The sequence below is a fragment of the Dipteris shenzhenensis genome, chromosome 14 (genome assembly GCF_047967505.1).
Source record: "Dipteris shenzhenensis isolate YYH24624 ecotype China chromosome 14, Dip_SZ_1.0, whole genome shotgun sequence".
Classification (NCBI taxonomy): domain Eukaryota; kingdom Viridiplantae; phylum Streptophyta; class Polypodiopsida; order Gleicheniales; family Dipteridaceae; genus Dipteris; species Dipteris shenzhenensis.
The window spans coordinates 50,487,262-50,513,841 of NC_141609.1; the positions used below are offsets into that span (position 1 = coordinate 50,487,262).

The 26,580-nt window shown below is 42.6% G+C and overlaps 1 protein-coding gene across 2 annotated transcripts in view; it reads left to right on the forward strand.

Moving 5' to 3' along the window:
* DCL1 (dicer-like 1) overlaps positions 1–26,026 on the forward strand; it is a 49,972-nt gene extending 23,946 nt beyond the window's left edge. Inside the window, exons 4-22 of one of the 2 annotated variants that reach the window (XM_087385220.1) lie at positions 1,243–1,356; positions 1,485–1,695; positions 1,983–2,377; positions 2,489–2,720; positions 3,738–3,910; positions 4,009–4,131; positions 4,334–4,494; positions 4,597–4,830; positions 6,345–6,495; positions 6,593–6,775; positions 9,095–9,250; positions 9,379–9,474; positions 19,246–19,874; positions 19,963–20,063; positions 20,534–20,733; positions 23,740–24,678; positions 24,780–24,944; positions 25,023–25,411; positions 25,576–26,026. In XM_087385220.1, coding sequence (XP_087241346.1) covers positions 1,243–1,356; positions 1,485–1,695; positions 1,983–2,377; positions 2,489–2,720; positions 3,738–3,910; positions 4,009–4,131; positions 4,334–4,494; positions 4,597–4,830; positions 6,345–6,495; positions 6,593–6,775; positions 9,095–9,250; positions 9,379–9,474; positions 19,246–19,874; positions 19,963–20,063; positions 20,534–20,733; positions 23,740–24,678; positions 24,780–24,944; positions 25,023–25,411; positions 25,576–25,747 — 4,824 coding nt within the window. In that variant the 3' untranslated portion in view covers positions 25,748–26,026. The remainder of the gene's footprint in view (positions 1–1,242; positions 1,357–1,484; positions 1,696–1,982; positions 2,378–2,488; positions 2,721–3,737; positions 3,911–4,008; positions 4,132–4,333; positions 4,495–4,596; positions 4,831–6,344; positions 6,496–6,592; positions 6,776–9,094; positions 9,251–9,378; positions 9,475–19,245; positions 19,875–19,962; positions 20,064–20,533; positions 20,734–23,739; positions 24,679–24,779; positions 24,945–25,022; positions 25,412–25,575) is intronic. The other variant, XM_087385221.1, reaches the window with a different exon arrangement.
* The last annotated feature ends 554 nt before the right edge of the window (positions 26,027–26,580 follow it).

The window sequence follows — 26,580 nt, forward strand, 5'->3', positions numbered from 1 at the left end:
TTAGTACAAAAACCCTTGTATAAATGGATGCTTAAATCTGAGTATATGTATTTGTGAGAGCATTTGTTTATACCATTGCATACACCCACCATTGGGTATTGATGACGTTGGTGGGGATGTCAAAGTAGAAAGTCCCTGCTATGCATGATGGAGTTTATGGTTTTCAACCTTGAGTGATTGAAACTGCACTGCTTGTGTTCTCAGAGGACTAGTTTGGGCACGCTTTCTCCCCACACACACACTTTTTTTGGGTGAAATCCAGTTGTATTTATATTACAATTGGCAGCCCCCTAAAAGAAGGGAGAAGCAATCCCCCCCCCCCCCCATGCACACACACACACACACACACACACACACACACACACACACACAAAAAGCATGCATGCACGTACACACGTAAGATTGAACTATGGTCCTACACCTAATCTTGCAAACTCGCAGTGCCTCCAGAGTTTACCTCCTCCAAATCATTTCTTCACATGTTTTTCTTTTCAAAGGAGTGAACTTTTGGTTCTTACCTTCTAGCATTCTTGCACAAATGAAGATTCAATCTATTGCTTGCTAGCCTAGCTACTTTCTTATTGCATTACCCAGCCAGCTACTTTTCTTGCTTCCCTGAGCTTTGGTACTGTCCGTCTTGACATTTTCGGACAAATGAAAATTCCATCATTTGTTTATGCCAAACGCTTTCACTGTTGCCAGTCTAGCTACATTCTTTTGTCACTGCCAAGTAACTTACGTTCATGATTTCAGGTGAAGTTCTTAATATTCGTCACCCAGTTATGTCTCCAAAACTCCACAAGAAGGCATTGAATAGGTCTGCCTGCAAAAAAAGAATGTGCTACTATAATCTGCATCTTGATTGCCTCTTGGACTTAAGATTATGTACCATGAGGGTGCAGTTGAAAAGTAGAAACTTCTTATCCAATTAGCGGTCTTTGAATATGCGAGCTTTGTAGAGTGATATGTGTGATCACGGTGATGATGGAAGCACATTGGAGAGATAACAAATGGCATCGTGAGTTTCTTATAACAAGTAGACTCTTATAATGCCTCCTGCCTTTTACAGTTTCTCCCGTTGCCTGAATTTATACTTTTGACTATGTAAATGGCTTGCTCTTTTCATTCTTGAAAGTTTTTAATTCTCTTTTGCTTATCTCTGCCTGTAAATTATGCTTTTGACTATTGTTGAACGTCTCACAACCATTCTTGTAATCTGAGTCATTCTTTCATTCCCTGCAGCAAGCTGAAGTAATTCGTGAGTGGACCGGATTTCAAGTTGGGCACTATTGTGGGGAGATGGGGCAAGACTTCTGGGATGCACGGAGATGGCAACGCGAGTTTGATACCAAAGATGTAGTCAATTTCTCATAACCAGGATTTTTTGCATTGGTGCCTGAACATTATTTGTTGTATGTGTCATCATGAGTCATATATGTTTCCTGATGTGGTGTTCTGTTATAAACTTTCTTCCTCCAATCCAGGTCCTGGTCATGACAGCACAGATACTTCTTAATATATTGAGACACAGTATTGTTAAGATGGATGCAATCCATCTACTAATCTTGGATGAATGCCACCATGCGGTAAAGAAGCACCCCTATTCTTTGGTAATGTCAGAATTTTATCACACGACTTCAAGGGACAAAAGGCCTGCTGTTTTTGGAATGACTGCATCACCTGTGAATTTAAAAGGTGATTTATTTATTAATTATTGTTTTTTGTGCCCGTAATATTTTTTCGGAAGCCATACTAGTTGGAATCACTTTCTTTCCTCGGTGATTTGTAAAAATAAATAAATGGCACATCACTTCAAATATTTAAGTTTGAGATGGACTTTCGTAAAGTGCTCCAAAATTGCATGTTTATTTTATTATGCATAGTCAAGAGTCTCATCGATCCTTCCTCTGTTGTTTGCATATCTCAAGGTAGATCTAAAATGACAACTTTAACCATATTTCGTAAGGACTATTTTGTTTCAGGTGTTTCTAATCAAGAAGACTGTGCAATTAAGATTAGAAATTTGGAGAGCAAGCTAGACTCAATTGTGTGCACCATCAAAGATCGGAAGGAGCTTGAGAAACATGTACCAATGCCACTGGAAACTGTGGTTCAATACGATAAAGCTGCATTACTGGTGTCCTTATGGGAACAAATAAAGCAGATGGAAAGTAATGTCGAAGAAACGGCTGCTTCAAGCTCAAAGAGAAGCAAATGGCAGTTCATGGGCGCCCGAGATGCAGGAGCAAAAGAAGAATTACGCCTTGTTTATGGAGTTTCTGAAAGAACAGAGAATGATGGAGCTGCTAATCTAGTGCAGAAGCTGAGAGCAGTTTGTTACGCTCTTGAAGAACTCGGCCAATGGTGTGCTTACAAGGTGCAAAGCCTCGGAAGTTTCAATTGCATTGATAAAGTTTTTCGTGTCTTGTGCAGATTCAAATCTCAAGAGTGGGGTCTAATAGGTAGAATTTTCTCTGCTTTGCTTCAGGTTGCATTGTCCTTTCTTACAGCACTCCAGAACGATGAGAGAGCAAACCACCAGTTGGATGTGAAATTTCAAGAATCTTACTTGAAAAAGGTGGTGGATGTTCTAAAATGTCACCTTGCCGAGGGAGCTGTTGTCTGTTCCAGAGATGGCGATGAGGAGGTCTGTAAGGATCTTGACCCTAGGGAGGATAAGGCGATCGAAGTGGAAGAGGGGGAGCTTCCTGATATTCAAGGTAAGGTGGTGGAACGATTAACCTAATTATTCTCACTTTTTTGTCTTACCAGGTTGTCCATCAATTGAGTCACAAATGCACAGAAGTTTCTCGATTTTCAATGCACTGTCACTGTAGGCTCACCTTCAAGATTAATGCCAATTTCCTAGCAATATAATTCCTGAAATGGTGAATAAAAAAGCCCTGGCATTGAGATAATGTCTTCAAAGAAGAATACAATGTACTTGCTTCGAAAAGGCTGGCAGAATTCTCTTGTTTATCCCAATTCCTCTCTTTGCAAGAGACTGTCTTTCAGAGATCCTATCTTGAGAAGTGGCTCTTGATGCATTGATTAATGACAGAGGAAAAACTGAATACTTGGAAATTCAGTCAATCCCTAAACTAGGTCACCCCTAGGGTCACAGTTTTTTAGTTTGATTTGAGTGAAAAGCAAGCTCACTTGGCAACCCAAATGTCTTCATATATATGGGTACATTGAAGACAAGTCCTCTTAAATGAGGGATATATTCCATTTGCTTCACAATCTCTGCTCTTATTTTTTTAGTGTCTTGCTGCATAATCCTCCCTTCGGTGGGACTCTCTTAGAATAATACCACAAGAGCATAAGTTACGTTGCCGATCCCAGCCAATCCCACATCTCTCTCTCTCTCTCTCTCTCTCTCTCTCTCTCCCCACACACATGCACTCACGCATGTGCACACGCACACAAGTTTCCATATCAATCCTACATTGCTTTGTTTAGAGGTCAATATGGCTTCTCTTGTGGCATGGTGGTTCCCTGCGTGTGTTTGAACTACTCTCTTTCATAATGGAGTGCCACTCATAAAATTTGGTGTGTATGAAGCATTGAAGTTTAATAAACTGGATAAGGGTAGATACTCTTCCCGAGAGGTAAAGGTGATTGAATATAGTGACATAGTGCGTGGATCTTCTATGTGTTTTGATGTTAGATTTACAATATTGTATCCCACTGCTGCACAGGTTGCTCATTTACTGTTTGCAATACTCCTTTTGTAGTTGTGTCTGGTGGTGAGCATGTTGATGAGATTCTTGGGGCTGCTGTGGCTGATGGTAAAGTCACCCCCAAGGTTCAGTCTTTAATCAAGATTCTTCTCAAATATCAGCACACGGAGGATTTTCGAGCAATCATATTTGTGGAGCGTGTGGTTGCTGCTCTTGTTCTGCCAAAGGTTTGCACATCAGCAAACTGACCCTCACAGATATTCTTCGTGTGCCATAGTCTTTCATATTTTCCTCGTTTCCAAATAATTGTGTGCCTTTTGTACAGGTCTTTGCAGAATTACCATCTTTGAAGTTTGTAAAATGTGCAAGCTTAATTGGGCACAATAACAATCAAGACATGCGTACTCGGCAAATGCAAGACACGATTACCAAGTTCAAAGATGGGCGGGTATGTGGAGCCTTACGGCAGCGCACTTTTTTACTCCCACCAGAGAAGGGTAGTAAAAAATGCCATTTCATGTCTTTCTTTTCTAGCAACAGTATGAAGCTGCAGCCTGATAGATGCTGTTAGCATCCTTATGTTACCATTTGGTCAACTTGTTCTGTGTAATGTCCAACATGAGTACCTTCTCCCCTTCTACCTTTGTCAGGTCACATTACTGGTCGCCACAAGTGTTGCTGAAGAGGGGTTGGACATCCGGCAATGTAATGTTGTTATTCGTTTTGATCTTGCCAAAACCGTTTTGGCATACATTCAGTCTAGAGGCCGTGCTCGCAAGCCAGGCTCTGATTATATATTAATGCTTGAAAAGTGAGCCTTTGAACATCTAGACCAAGGGAAGATTTGCATACAGCCTTTCTGCATCGATACATTTTTTCTGAATCGATTTAAGGTCAAATGGTTTGTTTTCAGAGATAATTTGTCCCATGAGGCCTTTTTGCGAAATGCAAGAAACAGTGAGGAAACTCTTCGAAAAGAGGCCATTGAGCGGTCAGACCTGAGTCACTTGAAAGGTTCTGCAAAACTTATTTCTGCTGATGCGGTAACTGGAGCAGTGTATCAAGTGGAGTCTACGGGTGCTGTTGTAAGCCTAAACTCTGCAGTGGGGCTTGTGCATTTCTATTGCTCCCAACTTCCAAGTGACAGGTCTTGATATAACTCTATCTGCAAAGCTTTTTCATATCTCTGGTTCTCTCTTCACCTGCTGTCCAGTATTCTTCTGGAATTCAGCTAAATGCTATCTACGGTGTTTGTGAAGGAGTCATATGGAGTGGTCATCATCCTTATTACCGGTTTAACATAAGATTTCATTAGAAATTGCACACTTTTTATTGGCTCTGTCTAATTGCTCTTGTGCAGCTGGTTGGATTTACGGGGGCATGAAATCTGATGGGAAGTTCAGTTGGGAGTTGTGGTTTGGTGACGTATTTACAGATGGCATCTAGATGTCTTTTATAGGGGGTTTTTCTGGCATCTTTGTCTACGCCTTGAACTTTAGACTGGATTATTTAAAACGTGTTGAAAAGCGATGAAAAAGTGTTTGAAGGGATTATGTCCTTTAGACTCTTTGCAGTGTGCAAGAGCCCTGAGCACTTCTTCACCATAGACTTGAAGTAACTTTGAATTGGGTCAAACTGTCCAAGAGCAGTGAGCACCTCTTCACCATGTAACTTTGACTTGGGTCAATTGTCAATCACTGAAATTGACAGTGGCTTGTATTCTTGGGACCATGGAAAAAAAGTCCCTAAGGTTGGAAGCTCCAGTAGAAGGATGAAAACCTGTACAAATTTAGAATACACTGATTAAGGTTCGAACAAGCTGAGAGTGCACATGACAACAGAAACTCAAGGCATACCAAATTTGTAAAGCGTTGGCCCCAGCCACAAGGACCGCCGTTTACTGACTTGTGGAAACAGTGCCTACTTTGTGTTATGTTGGAGACTGATCTCCAGACACTTTAGGAAAACCTGGTCCTATTAGCATGATTCAACATTGCAATACAACAGGAAGACGGAATTAAACAATTGCTTTGTGAACATATGTAGCATTTAATCTTTATTTGGGTGAACAGACTGATTAAAAACAGGATCCTACTGTGCTCTTTCATGGAATCTGATTGATGCAGATATAGTGTAAAAAAAGAAGAAAAGAAAATTGAAGAACATGACAAGAACAAATGCTAGGGACATACAACAGCTACATCCCCACTTCCAATGAATCCTTGCAAACACTGGGGTAATTAGCTGCATAGATAGAATTCGATGTAATTGATGCAGTCCAAAACTTTCTGCACCTGGAAATGATTTCTTGACGTTACCATTGAATGCTGTTATTTTTATTTCACACTTTTTCAGCAAAATTGCCTCTGTTCGGAAATGATTTACAAGCTACAATTGTTTATTTCGCTGGTTTTTGAATAGCAGTCATTTAGTTCCATTATTATAGTTTTATTTTTGGCATGTATTAATTGAAAGAATGCAATGAAGCGTGATCCTACCTTCTGTATTATGAATGGATGGGTAGTTTTGGTAGTGCAAGGCATCCCTTTTATGGATCGAAAAAAGATCTGCATGTCCTTTGGAAACATGATAGTGTTTTTGTATAATCCTGTGTTCTGCCCTATAAGTGAGAATGTCGTCCATTCAATGTCTAATTTACAGATACTCAATTCTACGACCGGAATTTCGAATGCGAAAGCATGAAAAGGAAGGTGGATCTGTGGAGTACTCTTGTGAATTGCAGCTTCCTTGCAATGCACCTTTTGAGAAAATTGAGGGCCCCCTTTGCAGTTCCATGAGGCTAGCACAACAGGTTTGTGTCGTGTTTGATATTTTCAAATGGAGAAGGAAGCAATGAGACTTTATGTGTGTTGGTCCTCTTACACATTGTGCATTGGCTTTTTGCACAGCATATTTGCCTTGAGGCATGCAAGAAGTTGCATGAAATGGGGGCAATCACAGATTTTCTTCTTCCTGACTCTGGAGGTAATGAGGAGGGTGAAAAAATGGAAAATGCTGAGGAAGGCGAACCTGTTCCTGGCACAGCTCGCCACAGAGAGTTTTATCCTGAAGGAATTCCGGATATACTTAGGGTGAGTGGTCAAGTGTTACGGAAGTTAGCTTGGGAAAGGCATACTTTTAACAATTGAATGTCCTTAACCTACAAGTTGGCTAAATTTCAAAGACGATTATGTTTGTTAACAATGATAGCTTCTTAGAAAATGAGTTTTGGAGCACGAAAGCTTGCTATTTCTTATTCATTGTTGATGAGAACACTGTGTGTGTTTCATGTCTTACCCTCAGACAAGAATGCCCTGCTTTATCATCCTTTCTAGCCATCTTAGCTTCTCATAGTTAATATAGGTGTCTCGCTTAGACTTCTGTCAGAGTACACATTGATTGGACTTCTATTATATTAGACATTGACTGTTGAGAGTTTTGAGTCTGTAATCTGGGGGTTTATTATTATTTTTATAGTACCTTGATTTCATCTGGCCATGCTTACAAGAGTTCCAGATGTGGATTCATTATGAGCACATTCATGTTTCACTTTGGTCACGGTGGTTTGATATCACTCTTAGTATTCCTTGTTACCTGCTTCTAGCAAATTCTTGTATCAGATCATCATGATTCGCTGAAATAAAAAGCTAAAGATTGTAGGTTTTTGCCAATGGCGGGTTCTGACACAGTGATTTTCTTTAAATGTGATAGACTTATAAGAATGTGTTCCCCTATCTACTTGTCAGCCAAACTGAGTAAGCTCTTGTGGGCATAAAGCTCATGCATGGGATTCATGTCGGAGAGTGCTCAAGAGAATGGCAAGACCTTAAAAAATACTTAGTTCAGTTACGACCACCAACTGCTATCACCCTTTCCCTCCTCCAAAAATGAAAGGCACCGAAACATGGATATTACTTAACCCAAAAAAGATCTCAGTTTGGCAAAAGGCGAAAATGGTATAATCCTGAAAAAACTAAAAAGGGAAGACCACCCCCCTGGTCAACCCTTGAAAAAAAAAAGGGGGAAAATAAACACATTCGTGTACTGACCAACCCATGTGTGCGTGTACACATGCATGCCTTTGGGAATTGGTAGGTATTTCACTTGGTGGTTTTGGAGAGCAGGGTCAGTCAAATTTCCTGGAAACAAGTATACATCCATTGAGGTGGAAAATGGTTCCTTGTGGGTGATTGTACTGGCACTAACGAAGAAAAATATTTCAGTCTTTATTGACTCAGATTCACTTGATCTCTTTGACCTTGGAGTCACTTAGATCTTGCTTTGGTCTTTTTGAGGATGGTTATGCCTACTTGCGGGCTGAATTGGTCTGTATAATCAATATTTTGTCAAGGAAGTTCATTCATCACCTCTTACCCTTGCACCAACTAGTCAATCCCTTTATGGCGTACATAAGCTGTGGTCACAAGACCATTCCAACACAAAAAGGTTGCCAATAATATTCATCTGGTTGTGCATCTTGGACCTACCTTATATGAATTCAAATAACCATGGATGAAACATTTAGATTATTATCTGGTCTGCTATTATTTAGTATACAGCATTTTCCAGAAGCAAGCAAAGCCTCTTTGTGGTTGTTATTGTTGTTTTGGAGGGTGGGACTGAGACAGCTAATAGGGGTTGGACATGTCTTGCATTTTATAACCTTCGCTGGAGGATGTGCATGAGTGTTTGTTTGGGAGAAAATAGGAGAGGGGTGGGGGGCAGTGAGACAGACCAATCGATGGATGGATGTTTTTGGGGTGTTTTCAGGGGTGGCAACAGCCAGGAATGGGAGAGGGAGGGGGCAGGAGAGGTCTGGTCTTTGAGTTCAAGGGCGGTGTAGGAACAGGAAGGATGCAGACATGCTGAGAGTGCAGGGGCAGGCTACCAGCTGGAGGGCAGAAAGGTCAGGGTGACTAAGAGTCTGCACAATCTGGGAGAGATTTTGGTCAGGGTGCTTGCAACGAATAAGAGGGGTCCCTAGGTTGTGAAGGGACAATTGGGAGAAGGTAGCCAAGTTGGAATTAAATGGGCAGAATCTGTGGGCACTGGGGATCGAGGGAACGACCACCTTGAAGCCTTAAGAGAGTTTTTCTTTTCTTTTACCTAATTCGGACAGTACCTCTTTAACTCAGATCTTGAAGCTTTGCTCTGTGCCACGTGGTGTTGTTATGATATTGGAGGAAAGGATGGTGTGTCTGGGATTTTTATATAAAAGAGCTACATGATGGAGGATAATGTTGTTGAAATGGGATGAAATGTGAAATATTCTGTGTTAGTCTGTTTAGTCATTCTGTTATATTTTCATTTCCAATAGCAGACCTCCATTTTTTATTGTATGTGTAAATACTTCATTCAAAGGGTAGCTCACAATATGAAGGCTTGCTGACAGTTATACCATTTGTTTGCAGAGTGAATGGATATTAGTGAGCAAAGATTCCCCACAATCAAATATTGTTCTCTTTTCTTATAGAATCAAATGTGAAAATATTGGGATCTCGAAGGATGCCCTTCTGACGCAGACTTCAGATTTCGCAGTACTTTTCGGGACAGAGCTTGACTCAGAGGTGAGGTTGGAGGGGACATGTCCTGCGATAGTTTAAAAGATAGGGAAAATAATGTTTATATTCTATGTTTTATGAAGGTATATATTATAAAACAAAGTCAACCTCTTATCCACCGTTTGTTCATGCAGGTCTTATCCATGACTATGGATCTGTTTGTTGCTCGTACAATGACGACCAAAGCATCCTTTGAGTATTGTGGTCCTATGGATTTATCTACCATACAGGTGGGAAGTATGTTGCCACGCATACAAAGTACCAGCACACCTAAGGGCTTAAATAAAGCTAGTTTAAACACATGTTCAATGCCATTATAGAACATGTTTGTCAACTTAATTGCTGAAGTGCCTTGCTTATGTGTGAAATACATCGTCCCCTTATCCTAACAGATTGTTATACTTATTTTGCTTCTGGGGCTTTATCGATAAGTTCGAATCTAGAACTAAAACCAAATGAGTCTGTTGAGTTAAAAATTTCTATATATCTTTAGTGCAAATCCACATGCACATTTCTGTTGCCAAGTGGTCAATTTAGGAGCTCTGCAGGCAATTTTCTGTTCTTCACTTGTTGCAGGTGTATTGTTGTTCGCAGAGTTAGCCTTGAAAATACAACTCATTGTTTTGTAGGAAGAATTTATCTTTGTGAATTCCTGTTTCTGGTTTGAAACCCTCTCTTTAGTGGGGGCCGGGGACCAGTGAGGGATGTACTGGTCAGTTAAGGTTATCCATAATGCATGATTAGATCATCCTTGCGTGTTCAGAGGACTTCTTTGTGTCAAAGAAAGTGTCCAGAATTTGGATGTGTTATGACAATGCTTAGAGGGATCGAAATCAAAACCAATGAAACGTTATGATCAAGAGAAAGCTGGAAATGTCTAGCAGATTCTGTTCCTGGTTTGAAACCCTCTCTTTAAGGGGGGCGGGGGGCAGTGAGGGATGTACTGTTTAATTAACGTTATCCATAATGCATGAGTAGATCATCCTTGCGTCTTCAGAGTATTATTGTTCGCAGAGTTAGCCTTGGAAAAACAACTCATTGTCTTGTAGGAAGAATTTATCTTTATGAATTCCTGTTTCTGGTTTGAAACCCTCTCTTTAGTGGCAGGTGGGGACCAGTGAGGGATGTACTCATAATGCATGATTAGATCATCCTTGCGTGTTCAGAGGACTTCTTTGTGTCAAAGAAAGTGACCAGAAATTGGATGTGTTATGACAATGCTTAGAGGGATCCAAATCAAAACCAATGAAACGTTATGATCAAGAGAGAGCTGGAATGTCTGGCAGATTCTGTTCCTGGTTTGAAACCCTCTCTTTAGAGGGGGGGCGGGGGGCAGTGAGGGATGTACTGTTTAATTAATGTTATCCATAATGCATGAGTAGATCATCCTTGCATCTTCAGAGTATTATTGTTCGCAGAGTTAGCCTTGAAAAAACAACTCATTGTCTTGTAGGAAGAATTTATCTCTATGAAATTCCTGTTTCTGGTTTGAAACCCTCTCTTTAGTGGGGGGCGGGGACGAGTGAGGGATGTAGTGGTCAGTTAAGGTTATCCATAATGCATGATTGGATCATCCTTGCATGTTTAGAGGACTTTTTTGTGTCAAAGAAAGTGTCCAGAATTTGGATGTGTTATGACAATGCTTAGAGGGATCCAAATCAAAGCCAATGAAAGGTTATGATCAAGAGAAAGCTGGAATGTCTAGCAGATTCTGTTTCTGGTTTCAAACCCTCTCTTTAGAGGGGGGGCAGGGGGCAGTGAGGGATGTACTGTTCAATTAACGTTATCCATAATGCATGAGTAGATCATTTTTGCGTCTTTACAAGACCTCCTTATGTCAAAGAAAGTGTCCACGATTCAGATGCGTTACTTCAAACACTTAAGAGGGATGCAAGCCAAAGATTATGAATCAAGAGAGGTGGAATGTCTAGTAGAGGGATAAATCACACAGTCCCCCTCATGCGCCCACAGACACACCTAACCCTAGAACCCCTGCGTCCCTGTCCCCCCTTTTCTCGCGTACCCGCTCCCCTCGCCTCTAAAAAGTGAGCTTCTATTGAGAGAGAGAGAGAGAGAGAGAGAGAGGGGGGGGGGGGGGGAGGGAGAAGGGGGTATTCATGTCTTCGGAAGAACTCGCTAGCCCATGAGACAAAGTACAAATCAAGAAAGTACATCATACAAGCCATTGCGGGCTGAAGCAAAGGGCTCGCTAAGGCCCTTATTGAGTGCTAAGCTAATAATTTCAAAACTCAGACATGCAAAGCTACTGCTTCAAATACATGTTTGAGCGCCATGGTGGGAGACGTGTCTTGTATCTACTTGTGTTGGGCCATCTCTCGCTGTGGGTCTCAGTGATCTATGTATCCACACCTTGGCTTGGATGGTCTCCTCTGAGTAGAGCAGTGATGGGCTGGAGCTCTATCGTGTGTGCTCTGGTCGGACTCTGCATCCTGCGTGGTCTCTGTGTTGCTGGCTCGATTGCTTAGCGCCATCTCTTCTTTGCTACTCCGTGCTGCCCTCATGTCAGTTATCTCCTCCTCCTGTACCCCAGTGTGTCCTGGGGCTGACTCAAAGGTGTTGCTGTGCTCGATCTTTCTCTTGTAGTATTGTCAACGCCTGCTGTCTGATCTGCTGCAATAAGGTCTCTTTGTGGTGCCGTATCTCCATCAAATAGAGGCCAACATAGACCCAGTCATGGAAGTGGATCAGCCAGGAGAGTGGCTCGAACCTGTGTTGAAACCGGCCTTTGGAAGCTCCAAAGAGCAGTGAACAGATAATAACCAGCAAATACTTAATTTTCAGCCATTTAGGAATTTCCACAGCAAACCAAACACAACACTCAAGAGCTAGATTGCCCTTGTCCTGCACCAAACACGAGATTGGCTCTAAACTTATCGCCCCTTTCGGTATTTCTTTATTATTTATTTAGAAGGCATCCAAATACAAGAAAAGCATTGTTGTGCATCAGCCCAAAAATCAGCCAACTGAATAATCCGTTCACAGGCACTTCCGTCCTACTGTGCATCAGTTTCAGTCTCAGAAAGGCACCCCAGTCCAGTGCAATATCCCACGGCAGCCTTTCCTCCAATTCTGGCTGATAGTTCTAACCTGGCAGCTTTGATATCCTTCAAGGGAGTCCTGGCAGGAGAGAAATCAGCCAAGTCTGTCCTGGCAGCTCTGGTACCCTTCAAGGGAGTCCTAGCAGGACAAAGACCAGCAAAATAACCAACCCTGGCTATTCCTGGCACACAGAGAGGCTAGCTGCAACAAGGCAATAGGATCTAAGATTCTGAGGCAGTAGGAGAGCTTCTAGGAAGCAATTGACTGATGTGAATAAACTTTAAAGTTTAAAGCTTTAAGTCGTAGAATTGTAGATCATAGAAGCTAGAGCATATAATATGCAAAATACAAGAAAAGGAGGCCATGCCTCAAGCTTGAACAGAAGGCCTCAATACCAAATAGTGAATACAAAAAAGAACTTGAGACTCTCGAGTCAAGTACATGGTATATAGGAAAATAGAGAGTCAGGCTTGCCGCCTAATGGTCTACAGGAACAGATGATTCTCCCTCATCTTGCTGAGCCTCATCATCATCCTCGACCTGGGAGGCATCATCATGCTTATCCTCAAGCTCAGTGGAAGGAGGGGGGGGGGGAGCTGAGTGGAAGGGGGTGGAGAAGGGAGTGGAAGGGGAGGAGGCTGAGTGGAGAAGAGAGTAGAAGGAGAGGAGGCTGAGTGGAAAGAGGGGGGGCTGAGTGGAGAAGGGAGTAGAAGGAGAGGAGGCTGAGTGGAAGGGGGTGGAAGGGGAGGGGGCTGAGTGGAGAAGGTTCAAGGGAGTAGGAGGGGCTGAGTAGAAGGGAGTGGAAGGAGAGGGGGCTGAATGGAAGGGAGTGGAAGGAGAGGGAGTAGAAGGGAGTGGGAGTGTGGGAAAACCCCCGTCGGCGGTTAAAGACGTTCCCCGTGCAACCCAAAACCGGGAACACCAAACCCTAGCTATTCCGGCTGTTCCCTAGCTGCTCCTTGGCCGTTCCGTCCGCGTTCCTTGGCGTTCCCAAATCTTGGGCGTTCTCGGTAGGCGCTCCACCTAGGAACGGCATTGCCATGTTCTAGGAAGACGGAACGCTTTTCCTTGGGTAACTATGCTTTGGGAAGGCATGAACAGCAGACATGCAGCAAAAACGAACTGATCTAGAGGCTCCTAGTACCAAAAACGAATTTCGTTTATTAGCTTTTGGCAGCCCACCAACAGCCCACGGATTATCTTGGTAGTCGAAAATCAGCAAGGCGATGTGATAGAATAGCCCTGGAGCACTTTCCGAGCGTGTGACTTGCCTCTCCCTCTTCTTCTCTGGTCTAGCAAACTGTCTCAAAGCCAATCTCACCCTTTTTTTATTGCTCCTCAAGCTAGCTTGCTAAACGTGGCCCGTTGAGCTATTTTTAGCAGTGGGATTTTTACCCTCTCTAACCTTCAGTCCCTTGCCTTGGCCCATGGAATTAATTGCACTAAAGTGTCCTTTGAGCTGTTTTGATCGGGTGGAGGCTAGGGCAGTCACCGTAAATTCCTAAAGCTTAGAAATTCACGTCCTCGTGACACGTGTCCCTCCTCCTGAGCAACAGTGGTACTGTGCTTGGATCTCATATAGACGGGGCAAGTACATAGGGCGTGCTGTGTGTGTATGAGAGAGAGAGAGAGAGAGAGAGAGAGAGAGAGAGAGAGGGGGGGGGGGGAGGAGGGGAGGGGAGGGAGGGGGAGAGAAGAAAATGTATTAACGTCTACAGAAGCCCTCATGGGTTTGAGACAAAATAGCTACTACAACTTTGAGTATCAGAGAGTCGAGGAGTGCACATGGCATCTCAGTTGTTTCTCTTTCTCTCTCTCTCTCTCTCTCTCTCTCTCTCTCTCTCTCATAGCAGGAGGCAGAGTCGATGGACAGGATTTCCAGTATTATTTTGGTTCTCAGACTCCGTGACACCTGGACTTGTATCTTTGCATTGGCATATTGTACTCATCCCCCCATTTTGCACCCAGGGGCGGTTTCCTTGCATCTAGTTTACTTTGTATTTAGGCTCAGATTTGACATTATGTACTTTCACTTGCATTGTATTGCGTAGCACTTAGATGATATTCGACGATGCCTCTTCTTTGTGGCACGTTGATTTTGTGCTATCTTGTATGCAGAGTTCTTGATGTCCCATGGGCCCATTTTGGCCTTTAGTGGACAATAATACACTTTCTTTCTTTCTTTCTTTCTCTCTCTCTCTCTCTCTCTCGCTCTCGCTCTCAGAGTCTCTCAGTGCACAAGGACAAGTAGAGACAAAGGCACATGTCCTCCTTACATGCCCACGGTATGCCCACATAAGGAAGGACTTTAACAATATTACAGAGGAGCACAACACCCTTGCAAGCTTGCTTTCACATACCCACCTAGCCACTCTGGGTAAATTTATTGCCAAGACTCTCAAATATCGTGAATATTGTATTACACAATCTGTCTCAGAATAGTTGCCCTCTTATTCCCTTCCACAAAAGGAAGGAGACACTTGTATTGTTGTGCTTATGGGTCTCTCGGCCCCCAGAGGACGATAATACATTCTTCTTCTTCTTCTCTTCTCTCTCTCTCTCTCTCTCTCTCTCTCTCTCTCTCCTCCTGCTAGCCCGCAGCATCGCCTAGCTCTTGCAACAGCAGGGGGGTTATCGTCCAACCCAACCTCAGGCTGAGCTGAGCCCCTGGCTCAATCTGGGGTGTTAGCTTCAACAAAGGGGTCCCGGATTGCACAGGTCTTTCCCAGCAGGGGTTCCCGAAGACGAAGCTCTTTCCACCGACTTCGGCTAACAAGAATCCATCCTACGCTGCCATGGCGTCGACACCTTCTCCTTATGCCTTGACTTTTCGCAAACTTCAAAGCAAGCTTGATCCACATGAGGGGATCTACTTCCTACAACAAGAACTCAGAGATGCAAAGCTCCGCATTGCTTGCTTGGAGAAGAGAGTTTCAGAAATGAAGAATGAAGGCAGACAAGAGGTGATCCAAGAAGTCCTACAGCAATGCAATAATGCAACTCGTACACCACAGCTTGTAGCCAAGGTCCAAGAAATGGTCACCACTCAGCTCAAATCCAGGGGACAATAAATTACAGCAACAATGCATAACAAGATCGACAAATGTGATGTTTATACAGAGGTAAGAGAGCAGCAAGCCATAGCAAGCAACAATAAGATTTTACGTATTGGGGGATTGCAAGATAGTTGCCTTAGTTGTTTTGAATGGAAGAGGAAGAGGAATGTATTGATGAGGAAAAGATTATCCAACTCAAGAAGGAAGTGCCACAAATCGGTTGGGATGAAAATGACATAAGTCTTATCACTTGAAAGGGAAACCAAGCACATATTTATTTCAAAGAAAGGATTGTAAGAACCAAGATCCTTAGACAAACCAACTAGCTCAAGGGTACTAGGATTTGGATTTATGAAGAGGTCACTCCGACCCAACTCAAACAAAGGGCAAATGAACTTATCAAAGTGAAAGAAGCAAGGAAAGAAGGTAAATGGGTGGTTTATCGAGACGGGCAAGCACTCATTAGAGATTTCAAACCTAAACCCAAAGACTCTCGGTCTTAAATTGATGTTATTCAGACCACTTTTGATATAGTACTTGAATCTGCTATATCCCCCCATAGACTCTCAGTCTCTAACTGATGCTGATGATTTTGGTGTGTATTTTGTCCCATAGACCCGTGAGGTCTCCTGTGGACATTAATATATCTTTCTTTCTTTCTTTCTTTCTCTGTGTGTGTGTGTGTGTATATCTGTCTCTCTCTAGTACTGATCCATAAATCTTGGCCAATGTAACCAATCATGAGAGTATGACAGTTCCTAGTGTCCATGGGATCCCTTGCTTTGTGTATCGGCATGATGGTGGTAGTATTCCGAGCATACCATTATGGGCTTGGGCAAAATGCATGTGGTGCGCATGGGAAGGGAGGTCATACTAGGTGGTGTTTGAACTAGGACGTCATAGAGTGATGTCGCATATGTGGTCACACACCTAGGTTTGTGATGGGAATAGGTGGCTTTCCGCCTTCAGATAGTCGCCTCCATGTAATAGTGGAGTGAAAAGATCGAATCACCTCATCCATCCTATGTGAGAGGAACCTCTAACGTCGTGTCAAACATTGTGAGATTTGCTTTGCCTCATACCTCGTCACAAGTGGCCCAAAGTATACTCCCATATGAGGTGAGATCTCATATCCTGCATGGATTTTGGGGCATCTTCCCTATTGGAGGACGTAGTGTCGGGTCATAGGGAATGATCTTATGGCAGCATCTTGGATCATTGATACAAGTGAGTCTGAAGTATGAGCGAGATGTGCATCATCCCCAAAGCTATGGGACAAGTGGCTCATGTATATCGCATCAAGAGCATGATCAAAATGTACCCCGATTGGTTGGGGCCAGGGGGATCACACCCTGTGTCTGGTAGTGCAGTTGAGATGCTAAATGACAAGTATGAGTGGTCGGCGCCAAGTGTTGGAAAGGGGGGGGAGACTATAAAGTCTGTTGGTAAACTGAAAAGAAAGAGTAGAGTGGACACCAACTCAGAATACTTGCATTATGGAATGAAGAAGAGTGAGGTCCTTATGTAGGCACCTCATACATGCTCACTGACATCACTGATGACTTCAGAGCTCCACAATCATCTCCTCAATTTGCTCCTAGATTCTCTCAATCATCCTATGTGGCTTTCCACCACCTAACTGTGCTTATGGGCACCTAACTGTGCCTCTAGCACTCACACATAGAAACCAAGGTGTGCCTGAGGCATACACCTTGAGATATCCCATCAAACCCTCCCTCAAGGGAATGCCTCAGGCTATGTCAAGGATACAGCTAGCACAAGGTGTCTCATGCCATCTCATGGTGGTCATGGATCTATCAATGGCTAGGATCTCAAGCTAGCAAGGGTTCCCATGGGTGTAAGGTAAACAAAAAGGGATACAAAAAGACCGTCCAATGGTTATCTCCCCTGCATGTACATGCACACAATGTCTGCAGGAGGTACCATGGAGTAAAACATACACATGGCCTACATCATAAGGTGACCAGAGGTGTTTACAAAACACACAAAACACAATAGTTTATTTCATTCATTTTGGAGGACTATCCAGGCTGAGTACCTTGACATAAAAAGAGAGATCTGGAGCATACATAGAGATGATTTGAAATGCATAATCTTCATGGGATGCCTCATCTTGTGGAGGCAAAATATCCGTGTCAAGGCAAGGTCTTACCACATGGGCAGTGTCTAGTGCCTTATAAGATGGTACCATGATAAAAGAACAAGTGGATCTGAAAGTCATATCCTTCAAGAGAGCAATTATCTCGTCATCTCCATAATTGTGTAGAGAAGCATATCTTAGGTATATGACCTTCATCTTTTTCTTGTACTTGGAGTCAAATGAAGGTGCCATGAGAGGGTAGATCTCTGGCTTTGTAGTTGCTTCCTTTTTGGCAACCATTATTTTGGCAATCTTCAACAAGGAAACCAGGTTGGCATTCTCTTCCTTAGTAGCATAACAAGACATTACTTTATGATTTGGCCTTTCACATATTTTGCATAAGCAAGCCATGAGAGGGTCTAACCCAAGAATTGGGCAGTGTCTTCTCTCTTACAAGGCTAGATAAATAACTGAAAAGCTTCAAAGTATAAGCATTTACTGCAAAGACTTGTGACCAAATTTCATACTACAAATCAATGATGCTTTCACTTACATGCTTCACAAAAGTGGCTAAATGAAAGCTTTCCAATCAAATCCAGGTGTAGCAACTCAAAGCAAAGCTGTAGCCACAGTTATACTGATGCTTTTCAAAACTTCAAAAACTCAGAAATGCTAGAGTAGCATTTTATGTAGCATCATCTTCAAAAACTTGTCAAAACTGTCAAAATCAAAAGACTGAACTTGGAGGGCTTGTATCTCACTCTTCAGAGCAAAGGAAAAGGGGGTTTCTGAGGCAAAAGAGAGCTGATATACCACAGAAGGTCCTCTGAGAAGAAAAGGCGCAAAAACACGTCAGGGCGCCATAGCTAGTCTCTCCAATTTCGACTGGTTTTTCTCTGTTTTCAGCTTGAATATGCAACCATTGCTGCTCAGATTTTAGCACAGGATAGCTCTAGGTATTGACTAGCTCCCTCTGAAAGGAATTAGAGAAGTAAGAAGTATGCTGAGAGAAAACGCAGGAACAAAGGTCAACGAACTGCGTGTAATGGCGACGAGACGAGCGCGTATTTCTTCAATTCCTTTCAGCCAGGGGTTCGTCCCTTCGAGGTGGATCTCCAGCAGGAAGGGCGTGGAAAATGGTAGAGAACCGGAGGAGAACAGGCTTAAGCAAACTTTGGGAAGAAGAGGAAGAGATGGTGAAGAAGAAGATGGAGAAGAAGAAGATGATGTGGCAGAAATGGATCAAGGGGGATCAAATGGCTCTGATACCATGTTGGTAAACTGAAAAGAAAGAGTAGAGTGGACACAAACTCATTGCATTATGGAATGAAGAAGAGTGAGGTCCTTATGTAGGCACCTCATACATGCTCACTGACATCACTGATGACTTCAGAGCTCCACAATCATCTCCTCAATCTGCTCCTAGATTCTCTCAATCATCCTATGTGGCTTTCCACCACCTAACTGTGCTTATGGGCACCTAACTGTGCCTCTAGCACTCACACATAGAAACCAAGGTGTGCCTGAGGCATACACCTTGAGATATCCCATCAAAGTCATGTACCCGTGTCACAAAAGCTGGTCTCTCGGATAATGACTTTCCCGTCAATGTAGACAAGCCCACTTCCCTTCTTCGCTGGCTGCCATTACACACACCATCCCCTCTTTTCGATACTCCTACTCGTCATCACAGAGTGTGTGAAAAAGAAAGAGAGAGAGAGAGAGAGAGAGAGAGAGAGAGAGAGAGGTTTTTGATTATGTGTTTGTCATCCTTTCTTTTGCAGTTGGACTCTTTGAAGTCTTTTCATGTGCGCCTTATGAGCATTGTTTTGGACGTGGATGTTGAACCTGCTAGTACACCTTGGGATACTTCAAAAGCATATCTCTTTGTTCCTCTCATGAGTGGATCTGTAAGCCCATCGTTACAGATTGATTGGGAGATTATTGAAAACATGTTAACTACTGAAGATTGGAATAATCCACTCCAGCGTGCTCGCCCGGATGTATTTCTGGGAACGGATGAGCGTGCGCTAGGTGGAGACCGCAGAGAGTATGGTTTTGGGAAACTCAGGTTTAATATGACCGTTGGCCAAAAAGCTCCTCACCCCACTTATGGGAAACGAGGGGCAGTCGCGGAGTTCGATATAGTAAAGGCGTCAGGGCTGGTCCCCTCATGTGAAACAATAGAGGAGACAGAGGATATTGCTCCTAAAGAGGGAATGTTGCTTATGGCTGATGGATTTCACGACATCAATGAATTGACAGGGCAAATTCTTACTGCAGCTCACTCAGGGAAGAGATTCTATGTGGACTCCATACGTTTTGAGATGAATGCTGAAAGTTCCTTTCCAAGGAAAGATGGTTATCTTGGACCACTGGAGTACAGTTCCTATGCAGATTATTACAGACAAAAGTGGGTTTTCTAATTGCTTATTCTCATGGATCTATAGCTCTTTCAATTTGAATTGTTTATCTCATGTTCTATTCTTTCTTATGGCCAGGTATGGGAGAGAATTGAAATGCAAAAGGCAACCTTTAATAAGGGGAAGGGGGGTGTCCCACTGCAAAAACCTGCTTTCTCCACGTTTTGAGTCTACAGAAGGTATCAAACTTTGCAGATTGTTCTCTAATCGAGATCAAGACATACAGGGATTGATGTGGCTAATCTTCAGTCATATATCGCTGTAATATAAGCTGAAATGCTCTTACAGCTGTTATCAATCTTGCAAAGTTTTGAGTGTGTGGCAATCACTTTTTTCTAATAGACACGCTTTGATTGCAGCTGAAATGAACACATATGCACTTGAAATTCTGTCCGTTTGCTAACAAAATATCAGATTGTGCGGGTGTGTTATAGTATTCTTGCAGAGTTAGAGTAGTTGCATACTTGTGTAAACGTGGCCATGTTGCCTGTAGGCCTTTCAATTGCTTTCACATCAATAAACAAGTCGTGCTGGTTAATATTGCAAAGTTTAGTCAAGTTCTTTTTGTACGAAGTGCTGCATTTCTGATAATCATTGAAACTTTTCGGCTCTTTTTTGAATGTCTTGATTTGTTCCATTGTTTTTGTAGCAGGAACGGGTAACCTTGACGAGGGTCAAGATAAAACATATTATGTCATGTTACCACCAGAGTTGTGTTTGATACATCCTCTACCTGGTCCTTTAGTTAGAGGTGCCCAACGTTTGCCCTCTATCATGAGAAGATTAGAGAGTATGCTACTTGCCATACAACTGAAGCATAAAATTGGTTACCAGATCCCTGCATCGAAGGTATATTTTTTTCTGACATTTATATGTAAACTAACTTGTTAGAAGATTGGTTAAAAATAAATAAATCATTTTGTACTAGCTTGTATTATACAATATCAAAGATACAGATAGCTAGAAAGTAAAGCAGCCACAGAACCAGAGGGAACAAAGTACACTAAAACTTGTGAAGTATGCTGCTCTAGTTGCTACACCAATGCCTCATCCTCCTACATTATACAAGTCTGAGCTTGATCTGTCACACTTACTTCCTACACCAAACCCTTATCTACTTCTTATGCCAAACCCTTTTATGTCATAGCAGTAAGCACTTGGGATTGCCATCTGCTTGATTAGGCTCAGAAGCACCACTATATCCACCCGGATCTTCGCGAGAAAGAATGGCACACTCATCTCCTATCGATGGACGTTTGAGAGATCTCGCTTTTGATTTATGCTTCCTCCTAAATTATACTTCTCAGGCTTGCTTCCTCCTGAATCATATTTCTTAGTCTCTCGAGTCTTCTCACTGACGTTGGCATACAGCGGCTGTCCTTGGAATCTTCATTCTTCTCATACTCCCACTCCCTGGTACAAACATCGTTTAAGTCCATCTGCTCAGTACTATTACAAAGAGAACCCATAGGAGCTCCCATGGTCAAAACTCAACTAGAGTCCATAACTACAAAACTGAATTGATATTCAAGCTGAAATCATAAATGGTGTAGAGTTAGAGCTTCAAGGTCTAAGCTTCTGAAAACCAACCTCTGCATCTCCAGAGTCCTGCCAAATTTCTCCCACCTAGAAATGACCTAGAGCTGCCTCTTGACGTCTTGCCCTCGTATATACAGCTACATGGTTTTGGAATGGCAACAGTTGCGTATAATAGGTTGTCCTTAGAGAGGGCATAAGCTGTGCCAATGTGAGACAACCAGTCCTCAGTGAGTTATTCATCAATCTCTGTACCCACATCTCCTCTCTAGAAATGATGTAAAAGATGGGCAATGGATATGTTTTTGGAACTAATTCCAACATGTGACACTTTTCTTCACATGCAGCACTGTAAAAATTAACCTAAGAGAAAGAAAGCATGATGCACTAATTCCAATGTGTCACACGCTTTTCCAAAATATCCATCAGCTTGAACATTGACAGAAGAGAAAGCATAAATAAAAATGTACATTTAAGAAAAACGAAGACATGCCATATTGATTATCCTAATTTATATACACCTCTGATGTGTTACCAGATCTTGCTGTCCTTTCTCTAAAGGCTCCTGAACACATCTCATGCTGTCATACAAGAGGCCCATAGTATGTTCCTCTCGATGTGTGATATGAATAGAGAGGTCTCATTAGACTTGAATGCCACTGGCAAGATAGGATCAGGAATAAACAATTGCACCTTTCTGCATCAGGCTTCTTACTATCTTTCCAGTTTCATCATTCATTGGAGAGAGTTGTCTGCATGAGATGCTGCCACACGGATAGTAGCCTCTCCATGACAATGTTGACCCCCAAATCGTGTCTTTCAAGACCCAACGATAGTGAGTCCTCTTGGATTAAGTCCTCAATAAATAGATAAGGCTTTGTGGCTCGTGTAGAAAAATCGGGCTATGAAATTAGCCTTGTTGACCTTGCCAATTACCCAATCCAACTTTCTCTCTTAAGGAGCAAGTCAAGTGAGTGGGTGGCATATGGGGCCACACCATGGATGGATATGCCTCTTCAATCGTCTCATCCTCAACCTAGAAGTAGCAATGAAGGTTCTTTATGCCTTTATTCATAACTTGATCGACAAAGGATGTCCTATAACAAATACAAAGGATGACATTGAGCACATGATAACGATGTGATCATATTTTTTATTTTGTGAAAGTTCAGTGAAAATCACGTGCGTGCGCCTCCTTTTTGTACTTAAGAATCATGATTCCAAGAAAATACAAAAGTCATCCCAACTCTAATTGTATCTTTACATCTTATCCTTTATTGAGAGTAGTAGTAGATGGGAACCTTGGTGACCTATGCATTATGCTTATAATCATGGGAGACCAAGGTACTAAAAAAGAAACCCCTTCCAACAATGCATGTACTATTATTTCATCATTTGCTTTCCAATGAAAGGTTATAAATACTCTAAATGGGGATCTAGAGCTACCATCTAGATGGGGTTGTTTGTGGACCAATGATGTGTTCCATGAGAGGCATCATCTGTGCTTACTTGCACCCCCACATCATCTATAATTAGCTTGACTTGCCTGTACAACCATTCAGCATTGATAGACAGCGCAGTTACACTTGCAGGGATGCTACACATGTACATAGTACCATAGCAAGAAAAGAGAAGCATGTTAGTTAGCCCCCTCTTGCAGAGATCAGCCCATCCATCCGTGAGAATAGTGCACCCATACTTCGGCCATAGCACCTTGATCTTTCCTGGGAACTCCGAGTGTGCTCAACCAGCCGAGATAAGCTATTTGTCCTCATTTGTTTGGCACTGATTGTGCACCATGGAGGCCCAATTTGAGCTATAGTATTGATCATCTTTTTCCATTGGGGACATTCCAAAACATAAAAAAGGCAAATTATATTCTCACTCTTTTTTGCTCACATTAAAGAATTCTCAATTTCCTTTTTCACCCTCTTAATCACTGTAAGAGAATCAGTTTGGTAGACGCTTTTGTCCTCCTATTGGGTTACAACGCTGACCTTACATGCACTCGATGTGGAAATTGCCTTTGCTGTGTTATTGCATAGAATTGTTGCAGTGTTTGGCCAAGACTCTACCTCTTTTGAGATATTGCTTAATTTCATCATGACTCGTTGGAAATTGAGATAGTATGTAATTAGCCTGTCTTGTGATGGAGTTAAAATAGCAAGTGGGATTCTAGTTGCATGACTGAATCATGGACTTTTCTGTTGAATCATGTTGTATACCTGTTTACATCCTCTTTTCTGCAGGATCAGTGTCAAGCTCTTTTTTTTCCTTTTATAATTGTGAACATGGTTCTCCCTGTCTCTTCTTTTCCAGGTCTTGGAGGCTTTGACTGCTGCTTCCTGCCAAGAGACTTTCTGTTATGAACGAGCAGAACTGCTTGGGGACGCCTACTTGAAATGGGTTGTAAGCCGTTGGCTATTTTTGAAGTTTCCTCAAAAGCATGAAGGACAGCTCACTCGGATGAGGCAACAGAATGTTAGCAATATGGTCCTTTATCAAAAGGCACTTCAAAGAGGTTTGCAAGCATACATACAGGCTGACCGTTTCGCGCCATGCCGTTGGGCAGCCCCAGGAGTGCCTCCTGTGTTTGATGAAGATACGAAGGATGGGGATGACATTTTGGGATTGGATGCATGCAAAGAAGATGACTTACCAAAAGAATTGAAGGAGGAGAAGCCCAATGTGGAGGAGATTGACGATGATGACACAAGCACCATGGAGGATGGTGAGATTGAAGGTGATTCGAGCTCTTACAGGGTACTATCCAGCAAGACTCTTGCTGATGTTGTTGAAGCATTGATTGGTGTATATTATGTAGAAAGTGGTCAAAAAGCTGCGACACATCTCATGGATTGGATTGGTATACCTTCACATTATGACATGGAAGAGGGACAAAGAGCAATAGCAGGTTGCACTGTTCCAGATACGGTGCTGAGGAGTATCGACTTTGAGGGCTTAGATAAGGCTCTCAATTACAAATTTAGAGAGAGGAGCCTTCTTGTTGAGGCTATCACACATGCATCACGGCCTGCATCTGGGGTACCCTGCTATCAGCGGCTTGAGTTTGTTGGAGATGCTGTTTTAGATCACCTCATAACGCGGCATCTTTTCTTCACCTATACAGACCTTCCACCAGGTCGACTAACGGACCTTCGAGCTGCTGCTGTCAATAATGAAAATTTTGCTCGTGTTGCTGTGAAACATACACTGCATACTCATTTACGACATGGCTCTACTGCTTTAGAGACACAGGTAAGTTTTGGACAAGTCATCAGGAAAATTATGAGCATTTCATTGACAAATAAAGATGTCTGAGTCCAAAGAATTCTCACTAGAGATATCCCACTTTGCAGATTCGTGATTTTGTGAAAGATATAAAGGCTGAATTGGATAAACCCGGGGTCAATTCTTTTGGACTTGGAGACTTCAAGGCTCCTAAGGTCCTTGGAGACATTGTAGAATCTATTGCTGGTGCAATTTTCCTCGACAATGGTCTGTCCACAGATGGAGTATGGCAGGTAAACATGGTAGTTGTGTGCAGATGGTGATATTTAATAACTGAGACCATGCTCATAAAAACTCTACTTCTGTTTCAGGTTTTTGAACCACTTTTGCAACCAATGGTGACCCAAGATACTCTACCTATGCATCCTGTTCGAGAACTGCAAGAGCGATGCCAGCAGCAAGCTGAAGGTCTTGAGTACAAGTCTTCTAGAGCAGGTAATGTAGCCACTGTTGAAGTGCTTATTGATGGTGTACAGGTTGGCTTGGCACAAAATCCACAAAAGAAAATGGCTCAAAAATTAGCCGCTCGCAATGCACTGATCAAATTAAAGGAAAAAGAGGCCAGTCAACAGGAAGCTGCGAAAGCTGCTGGTGAAACAGGCAGTGTCGGAGATCCCAAAAAGAAGGCTATTCAAACTTTTACCAGGCAGATGCTTAATGATATTTGTTTAAGAAGACAGTGGCCAATGCCACAGTACAGGTATGCCCTCTCTCAGCCCATTGGGTGGTTAGTCAAAACAAGAATGAAAGGGGCTGTCCCTCTTAGGTCATCAAGCTGGAAAAGGAGAGTTGTGGACTGTGTATATGGTTTGTAGTTGAAACTATCTTGGTAACCTGGAAAAATAACTTCATTTCCTTTTGAAGGTGTGTAAGTGAAGGTGGTCCTGCTCATGCAAAGAGGTTTACCTATTCAGTTCGTATTCACACTATGGAACGAGGTTGGACTGACGAATGTGTTGGTGAGCCGATGCCGAGTGTAAAAAAAGCCAAAGATTCTGCAGCACAACTTCTGCTGCAAATAATCAAGCGCTACTAATTTACATCAGCCACAATGGCATACATTTGACCCAATTGGGAAAAACGGGAAAGCCATACACCTTACTAATGGTCAATTGGAATATACCCTCCCGAGATTGTTGTAATAAGGAAGATGATTCCCAGCGAATATAGAAAGGGAAGCCCATTCTCTAGCCCTTCTAAGGGCATTTGTATTATTTACTAGGCATCTTTGGATCACACTGATGTAACATTCAAGTTCTGTTGTAACATTTGAATGCAAGCCAGAAAGTATTTAAGCAGTGGCTGCTCTAAGTCTTGCAGCTGCCTTTTATTAGCATGGTTGTCACGGAATTACCCAATTAAGGAGGGGAAATGTTTTTATTTGTCCTGTTTGTTTTGGGGTTTGTGGGGAATAACGTGAGCACGTGTGCGCAATCCCATGTCTGTGTCATGCACACACGCATACCTCCCCTTTTTGCATGCATACGTGCATGCTGGGGTAGCACCCTCTCATGGTCATGCTTCCATCAGCTCAACACATGGATACACTTGTGACAACATCCAATGATCGTGGTTCCTAGTCGCCTATACGCACGCGCACATTGTCATAGTAATGGTCGGTCACAACTAGTCTCTCACTCACACATGCCCTCCCACCCTTACGTGTGATGCATTTTTTATTGTGACTATGCAACCTCTCTCTCTCTCTCTCTCTCTCTCTCTCTCTCTCTCTCTCTCTCTCTCTCCCCCCTCCGAGTCATGTCTAATCGCTCCTATGCGTAAAACTATTAATTAATTAGTTGTGAGTGTGAGGGGCGTTGATTATTAACCTAAGTCTCTAATATGTGAAGGGCGTAAATTTTCTTAACC